At 36.3% G+C, this 10,000-nt stretch overlaps 1 protein-coding gene across 1 annotated transcript in view; it reads right to left on the reverse strand.

Annotated features, from left to right (window-relative positions):
* Positions 1-10,000, reverse strand: part of LOC136840302 (putative uncharacterized protein DDB_G0288537) — a 78,071-nt gene that overhangs the window by 44,675 nt on the left and 23,396 nt on the right. The window contains exon 2 of the mRNA XM_067107008.1: positions 9,539-9,707. Within this exon, the coding sequence (XP_066963109.1) occupies positions 9,539-9,707 (169 nt within the window). The remainder of the gene's footprint in view (positions 1-9,538; positions 9,708-10,000) is intronic.

The raw sequence follows: 10,000 nt of genomic DNA on the forward strand, positions 1-10,000 counted from the left end.
CAATCCGTCACATCCATCTCCATAAACAAAAGGTAAAATCAGTTTTATTTCTCTATCTTTTAAAAAAAAAACTAATAAAATTCAACTTGGACACCTTCCAGCATCTAGCTAAAGACACAAGTCACTTTCCCTCCGTAATAAATATTTACATAAATGAATATATGAATACATGAATAAATAAACATTAATCTAGTCCCCCTTAGGATCATCAAGATTCCAAAACTTGAATACATTTTCTCCTTCCTCTAAGCATGATGAACTTTTAAAGTAAAACTCTTCCTTCTCCTGGTTGACGAATGAGTCAAATTAATTACGCAAGATATTGAAGCAGCACTTGTTCCTATTTACATGAAACGGTAGAGGTGAGAAAAACTTGATTTTTTAGGAGCTTGGTGAAGCAAAAGTGAAAGGGAAGGGTGTGCATTCAAAGGCTAGACACAATATATCATACATCCTCTTATCCGAATCCACTAATGTCGACTGCACAGGGAAGGAATAAAGTAAAACTACTGTTTTGCAATTATATCTTAATTATAATGAAAGTGAAAGGAAGGAAAGACACAATATATCTACATGTTTATCCGAATATTTAATGTCGACTGCAGAGGGAAGGAATAAAGTAAAAATGACTATTTTGCAGTTATATCTTAATTAATATATGAAAAACACTTGTTTAGTATTTAACAGGAATACTAAATGCTTATTATTTCCATGCCTTGAGTTGGCATACTGAGTACTTTTTATGTGATAAAAGTGGTGCTCCTTCTACCGGCTTTTCTTGATAACTGGAAGACCTATATCAACTGATAAGGCTGATAAGCTGTCTTAGGAATGGTATGCTATTAATAAATAATAATAATAATAATAATAATAATAATAATAATAATAATAATAATAAACAGACAGGGTGATACGTGCCAACAGACAAGACTAGTCGCTAATTGCCAAATTCAAGAAGAGGGTATCACTCACTGATGTCGCAGTACCATGGGACACCAGAGTAGATGAGAAAGAAAGAGAAAAAACTGATAAGTCTCAAGACCTGAAAACAGAAATAAGAAGGATATGGGATACGCCACTGGCAATTGTACCCATCATCACAGGAACATTAGGCGCGATCCCAAGATCCCTGAAAAGGAATCTGGAAAAATTAGGAGCCGAAGTATCTCCAGGACTCATGCAGAAGAGTGTGCTACTAGAAACAGCGCACATAGTGAGAAAGGTGATGGACTCCTAAGGAGGCAGGATGCAACCCGGAATCCCCACTATAAAAACCATCCAGTCAAATAGGATGACTGTGATAGACAAAAATATAATAATAATAATAATGAAGTCAGCCACTATACATGCAAACAACTACGCATGCTTGCCCGTACAATAAAAGATTAATTTCAGTCACAAAAATAAGAAACAGCTCAACCCTAATCTTTGCTTTACAAAATCCCCGTTTTCATTTGTGCTCTGTATAAAGTACAATAGTACTCCCCTATAAGGGTGATAAGATTTAACAATGGGACTTTCCTCTGAGGATTATGCTACGACTAAAAATAGTAATATTAATACTGGTGCAGCTACGAGCATCAAAGGAGGAACATTACTTCTCGTTGGCTTTTGTTAATAAGAGAATTTCGACAGTGAGTTTCTCATGTAAATATAAAATATAATACAAATGAAATAAGAAAAAAAAATTCTCTATAATTCCCCTCGATTTTTCAATAAAAGTATCTCATATCTCAATTTTCCGTTTTTTTAACAAAAGACATTCGCTTCCAACAACCCATCGGTTGCAACAGTGAACGAAAAATTAAACGAACGAACTAATCATTCAAACGAACACTTAAACGAACAAAACAAATAAAAAAAATTCAAAATTAAGGCAGGGACCCAGAACCTCGCCATAAACGGGGTTAACAGAAACACCACCAGCAGGAACAGTACCTACGACAACAATCGCCCCCTCCATTTTCATAATCAGTCAATTATCAGGAACAGGTAGAGAGAGAGAGATGGGGCTAAGGGGTAGCAGAGGTAAGGCTAAGGGCGACCGACCTAGCCACCCCCCGCCCCCCGGACGAATCTGATGAATAAACATGAGTCCAACTGACAGCTGTGAATAAATGACCAGAGACGACCAGGAGAGGAGAAGCGCCATCATTTATAATCAAACACGTGTTTAATCGACCCCAGGCCTGATCAGCTTATCCTCCCAGGCCGTTTGAATTCCAGATGAATTGGGCGACGCGCTCGAATACAATTCCGGGGTCTGAAAGGACTTCGGGGTGATTTATCGCTTTCTCTCATTCGTCTGGGCCAGAGTACTCCGAAGAGGGGTTGTTTACGTTGGAAGTCAAGAGAGGAGGGGGGGGAAGATGTCAAATTGGAAAAGGCGGAATTCAAAGGCGAAGTCAAGGCGATAAAAAGATGTCACAAACGGTATGTAAAGTAGTCAAAAGGAAGATGTCGAACTGGATAAGGAAGAAGTCGCTGAGTAAAAGTGACATTAAAGGGATAAACAGATGTCACACAGGGTATATAAAGTCAACAGGACCACGTTAAACTGTAATAGAATTCAGAAGCGAAGTCAAAGGGATAATATTTCACACTGGGTATATAAAGAAGTCAAGAGGAAAATTTCAAATTGGAAAAGGAAGTCAAAGGGTGAAAGTGAAGTCAAAGAATTCAAGCGAGGAAAGAGGAAGATGTCAAATTGGAAAAGGAAGAAACCAAAGAGTAAAAATGAAGTCAATGAAGTCAAGAGAGGAAAGAGAAAGGTCTCAAACTAGAAAATGAAGAAATCAAAGAGTAAAAATGAAGTCAATGAAGTCAAGAGAGGAAAGAAAAAGATGTTGAGCTGTTTATGTCTATTTATTATTCCGTCTTAACAGAAATAAACATTCTGTTACAAAGACTTTCTTAAAGGGCTAATGATATTTTTGTATCTTCATATTAATGGTTTAAAATTTCGAATAATAATAATAATAATAATAATAATAATAATAATAATAATAATAATAATAATAATAATTCACAACACTCACAGTACCACGAGTCGTACAATGGAGAACCAAATCCACAGCTATGCAACTGTACAAATAGTTTTAAATATATTGTTAAATATATCTGTGTAGTTGCATAACTGTGGATTCGTTTCTCCAATAATAATAATAATAATAATAATAATAATAATAATAATAATAATAACAATAACAGAAAAGCACTGACAAGATATTTCATAAATTTATATTTCACAAATCAAAACGAATACTTACCTCATATTCTGACAAACAGAAAAAGAAAAATAACAATAGAAAAACAATAAAAACTCAAAAGTAGGTCATGCACTGGAACCTCGATATATAAATAAATGGGAGGAAGAGCTAATAATCCATATAAAAGGGGAGAGAGAGAGAGAGAGAGAGAGAGAGAGAGAGAGAGAGAGAGAGAGAGAGAGAGAGAGAGAGAGAGAGATCCAACAATATATGAAATTCCAGCGAAATTCATCGGCAATGCTTGATTAAAAAAATAAAAGCTCGAAGCCACTGAAAGGGAAATTTTGTGGTCATACAGAGTCGGAATATATTTTCATCTATATGTATATTGTCTGATTTATTACGTCTACTGTGCTCAAAACGTTTCAGTATATACTGTGTGGTTTAAATGCATAGAGTAATCACACACACTATCTATCAATCCACCAGTCTATACATTACATACATATTAGTTAATTGTTAAGAAGATACATAAGATAGATACATATATATTACATACATACATGTATGTATGTGTATGTATGTATGTATGTATGTATGTATGTATATGTATATGTATATATACATATATACATATACACATTAATGACAAGAGTTGCCCAGAGCATAACACTTCACAATTCCTAAAATGTGTTAACAAACCAAACTTCTGCAGAGTCAAATGTCAGACAAAAATTGACTTGACCAAATTCTGAACTTCGTGCACAGTTCCAAAAATCATTCCATTCTTATTATTAAATAAAAAAGGAGTGATAAATAACTACGCTTTCCTCTGCCCCATTCCATTCGAAATATCCATGGAAAAATAACTTCAAAAGATATTAACTACTAAAAAATCACAAATATAAATTGCACGTAACAAATAAATCTACAGAGGCTTAAAGGTTTTGCTACAGAGATTCACCTTCATTTGATGCATTCAGGTCATAGATTTAAACACGTTTCTGAATGACGCATGTCGATTACTAAAAATTGAATTCCTGAGAGAGAGAGAGAGAGAGAGAGAGAGAGAGAGAGAGAGAGAGAGAGAGAGAGAGAGAGAGAGAGAGAGAGAGCTAATAATGTAAATCACTCTCTTCAAGATCTGGTTTCTACAGCTTTTAGCTTAAAATTCATTTCCTGAAATCATTCAAGAACATTGCACAATAATATTAAAGCAAATTCCTAGAGAGAGAGAGAGAGAGAGAGAGAGAGAGAGAGAGAGAGAGAGAGAGAGAGAGAGAACAGACGCGTGCGCAAAATCAGGTTATTCTAACAAGATTGAGAGGGGGATCATTTTTCAACGTGGGAGTATTCCAATATTTGTAATGGCCTTCATAACGCACCCAGATCGGACCCCTCCCCCCAAAAAATAACCGTTATACATAGCAAGCAAATGGACCAATCCGATAACAAAGGAGTTTCGCAATTACTTCAGCGTCTCCGAAGAGATGCGTGAGTGTTCAAATCACACAAACACGCAGATGAGTGCTTGAATGCTTATGTGTCTGTGCGGATGCATAAGAGCGTTCTTGTAATTAATACATGTTAATGCAGTGTGTATGTGCTTGCACACATACAAATTTATTCTTTTAAAAATTTGTCTACATATACACATAGGTATCGTTTAGCATAGGCGTTTTTGCGTAAGCAAACAAAACACAAACGCACACAAATATAAATATATATATATATACATATATATATACACACAAATATGTTTATGTGTGTATATCTGTGTGTGTATACACACACGCACACACACACACACACACACACACACACACACACATATATATATATATATATATATATATATATATATATATATATATATATATATATATATATATATATATATATATATATATATATATAATTTGTGCATGAATGAAACCAATTTATTCAAACAAGTACTTCATTCAACCACTCACTTCTTTTACAGAAAATTCACAATAAAACTAACCAACAAACACACTCATCCCCACCCCCTCCCCTCAAACCAAACCGCATCCTCCTCAAACCAAAATCAGATTTGGAAGAAACCAGCAGAAGGGTCTGCCCCACTCTCCATTCAACAGATAACCTAAATGCCCAACCCCTCCGGTGCATATAACTATGCTAATGAAGCGTTGTCCCGTATACCAATGAAAACTCGAAGCTCACAGAAGAAGAGCTTCAGAAAGCTGCGACTCTCTCTCTCTCTCTCTCTCTCTCTCTCTCTCTCTCTCTCTCTCTCTCTCTCTCTCTCTCTCTTTGTGCTTCATTCGCCATTTAATTACTGACTGCTTCTTTCAGGCAAATTAGTACGGAGAGTCCTTCATTACGAAAGGAGTCCGTCATTAATCCTTGAGAATCCTTGAGGGACCTTCAAAGATGGAGCTCCTCTGAAGTGGGGCGAGTGGGTGACCCGTGGATCTCTCTCTCTCTCTCTCTCACTCTCTCTCTCTCACACACACACACAGTGATCATTAACAATTATAAAAATGACCTGCAGGTAGATATTAGAGCTCAGAAAAACTCTCTTCGAATAACCTGGATATAACACCTGTTATAGATGTATTTTATATTCCCAGAACTGTTTACGTCGTGAGTAACAAGGTTTTGGAATCTCTCTCTCTCTCTCTCTCTCTCTCTCTCTCTCTCTCTCTCTCTCTCCTCGAATAGAATGGATATGGTCCCCATTATAAATGCATTAACATTTTCAAGAATTGTTTACTGTCGGGCAAATGCTTTTATAATCTCTCTCTCTCTCTCTCTCTCTCTCTCTCTCTCTCTCTCTCTCTTACCCTAAATATAGTCACTAATATAACTGCATTAACATTTTCCAGAATTGTTTATGTCGTGAGTACAAGCGTTTTTAATCATCTCTCTCTTCTTCTTTTCCTTTCTTTCTTTCTTCTTCTTTCTCTTTTCTTTCTTTCTTTCTTTTCTTTCTCTCTCAGAAACTACTAAATATACAAGAAGTTGCACAGCGACCCTTCTGTATTAATGGGACTTATCAACAAACATGAAAATGCAACTCAGTTACTCCCAAACACTCTCAGCTCTGACTGACAGCTCGATTGAACTGAAAGATGGACTGACATTCTGAAAGCTTTCTACTAGTCCCCCTACAGTATTCAAGTCGTCAGCCCTGCGAGAGAGAGAGAGAGAGAGAGAGAGAGAGAGAGAGAGAGAGAGAGAGAGAGAGAGAGAGAGAGAGAGAGAGAGGCGATGGCTACTCCTGTAACATCCATAGACAATGGCTTAGTTTTCCCAAATTCTTGATAAAACCATTATTAAAATCCTTCTTTGAGGTCGTGAGATGTTTAGCCTAACCTAACCCCAGCCGAATGTGGGTGGGTTCGAATCTCACCCAGGAGTTGGTTTTCATTTTGGATTCAAGAATTTGTATGACGGTCATATTAACAAGTGTGAGGGAATCGAAAAGTTATGAGGACATTAAACATACATATTTATAAATAAATATATATATATATATATATATATATATATATATATATATATATATATATATATATATATAAAAATCCACGAAGGAGAAACAATGGAGTGCTGAGAGGCCTTGACTTGTCGTCCTTTACCAGTCTGCTAAGTAAAGGCCGACAAGTCGAAAGGCCTCGCAGCACTCCATTGTTTCTCTTTCCTTCGTGGACTTTGTCTTTATTTATGTATTCATCACGTTCCATATTTTCGTGATTCAGTTATACATACATAATATATATACATATATTTACACATATAAACATACATATACACACAAATATATATATACATGCATACATACACACGCACACACATATATATGTGTGTGTGTGTGTGTGTGTGTGTGTGTGTGTGTGTCGCAAAACGAATCGCCCTCCGTCGTCTAACAGGCGAGGACGATCTGCAAACACAAAATCCTTCATTTTAATACGTAACTCAATTACGCGGAGCTGAATCGCCCCTAATCCAATTCACATACATTAACTGATTGCCCCACACATCTGCAATATATTATGGCTATATCATATTGTGAGGAATATATTTCACTGGGACCTCGTTCGGGCGCACATAAAACTCGCTGATAGAATACGGCCTGCTCTGCCTTCATGTGTATTTCATGAATCATTTAACCTGTCTTTCAAAAGGTGGTTTAGTCTTTACTTGGGAAGAAATGGAATATGAAATTTAGGCTGAAGCCCAAGCGCTGGGCCCTATGAGGTCACTCGCCGCTGCAAACAAATTGAGAGCGAGAGGTTTGAGAGGTGTAACAGGAGGAAAACCTCGCAGTTGCACTATGAAAGAATTGTTAGGAAAGGGTGGAGTGTAAGATGGAAGAAAGAATATGAACGGAGGTGCAGTAAGAAGAATGAAAGGGGTTGCAGCTAGGGGCTAAAAGGATACTGCAAAGAGCCTTAAGTAATGCCTACAGTGCACCGCATGAGGTGCACTGACGGCACCACTCCCCTACGGGGATCAATATCTATAGACCTGATCCTGAATATTAAGAATTCTCCATCTCCTGCATCTTATCAACTTACTCTACTCATTCCATTTGTCTACCCATCAGTTATTACTATTTCCATTCCCTGTCTTATTCACTGAAATCAAAATTACCACCATCACCTCTATTCAATTTACTTCGTCAATCCCAATTCCTGTCTCCATCTTATAGATCAACCCACCTCTTAAATCTACTCCTGTCTCGATTCGCCATCTCTATCTACCTCTCTTTACGCGATCCATAATCTGTTCTTCTTATCAATTACTTTTTAAGCCATTCCCATCATCATTTCCATAGCAATATGTCCCCTAAATAGAATGCCCACAATCATTCATCACTTCCATCTATTACCCCTTTCTCGGTCACATTCCTGTCTATCTGTCAATCTCCTGCGTCAACCATTTACAATTTCAGTGTCTTAACGCTTGCTACCTAACCTGTCTTCAATCAATATATATTTCCATCGATTCGCTAGGCATCCATTTTCCTTGACAGTTCGCCTATTATTATTATTATTATTATTATTATTATTATTATTATTATTATTATTATTATTATTATTTCCTCATTCGTTTAGCATCCAATTTCACTGACTATTCACTTATTATTATTATTATTACATATATTATTATACATATTATTATTATTATTATTATTATTCACTCCACCATTATTTCCTTCATTCGGTTAGCATCCATTTCACTGACTATTCACTTATTATTATTATTATTATTATTATTATTATTATTATTATTATTATTATTATTCCTCAACATTATTATTATCATATCATCAACATTATTAATATAGTATTACATAATACATAATAATAATAATTATTATTATTATTATTATTATTATTATTATTATTATTATTATTATTATTAACCCTTCTATGTCTCCACATCAGCTCCACCAATTACACCATTACCCGATTTCGTCATCACCCGTTCGTCCGTCACCACCCGTAGGTCAGTCCAAGTGCCCCCGTTAGTCCGGCCAAAAAAAAAGTCCGCAAAGACAGCCGATGTCCCAGGCATCAGCGTACGAGGGGGGACCTAATCGCTTCCAATTACTGGCTGCGCCGGGCGAGGCAATGCCCCACTATTAGTTTCATTAGCAAAAGAATAGACACTCATTAGAACGTTGCCAGATTACTCTTTTTTTTCTTTCATCCTTGAGATGAGTGTGCTGACACTAGTTTCTCTCTCTCTCTCTCTCTTTCTTTCTTCTTCTTCTTTCTCTCTCTCCATGCACACACATGCACATATATATATATATATATATATATATATATATATAGTTATATATATATATATATATATATATATATATATATATATATATATATATATATATATATATATATATATATATGTATACTGTATACAAACACTGTATATACATAGTGTGTGTATGAGTAGAGAGAGAGAGAGAGAGAGAGAGAGAGAGAGAGAGAGAGAGAGAGAGAACATTGTGTAAAATTTGATTTTACACGTTGCAAAAGAGAGACAAGGGCGGTAAACAAAGGAGACAGAGAGAGAGAGAGAGAGAGAGAGAGAGAGAGAGAGAGAGAGAGAGAGAGAGAGAGAGAGGCAATATTTTGTAAAAGATGATTTTACGAACTGCAAAAGAGAGACAAGGGCGGTAAACAAACGGGAAGAGAGAGAGAGAGAGAGAGAGAGAGAGAGAGAGAGAGAGAGAGAGAGAGAGAGAGAGAGAGTCATCTTGAATCTCACTCGCGTTTGCAGATAGCAGAGTCACACAGGTGCAATCAGGTAAAAAAAAATAAAAGACTCACAATGAGACAGCGAATGAGGAAGTTAGGAACTTCCTTATCTGAGGAGGAGGAAGAGGAGGAGGAGAAGGAGGAGGAACTCTTTCTCTTCTTATCTCCTATTTTCTCCTCCTCCTTTCTCAAACTCAGTACCACTTGATTATCACACCATCGACATTTTCCCCAGCTGACGCTAAAAAGATCAATGATAAATTATCGCTCAATATTTATTTAATAATAATAACACCTATATAGGAGGCTGAAGCTGTCAATGCTTCGTTATGCAGTTAATCGTTAACGTTATGCGGTATATGTATAATGTAAGTATAAGTGATACAGTCAAACTGTATATACGAAGTACACATATCTTTGTCCGTCATTCAAGCAATATTTACGTCTGAATTGGCATATGACTGCCTCCTCCTTCGCTGACCACTACATTTCACCCCTACGCTACTCCCTACACTTCGCCCATGCATTTCATCC

This window comes from Macrobrachium rosenbergii, chromosome 1 (genome assembly GCF_040412425.1).
Source record: "Macrobrachium rosenbergii isolate ZJJX-2024 chromosome 1, ASM4041242v1, whole genome shotgun sequence".
Lineage (NCBI taxonomy): Eukaryota > Metazoa > Arthropoda > Malacostraca > Decapoda > Palaemonidae > Macrobrachium > Macrobrachium rosenbergii.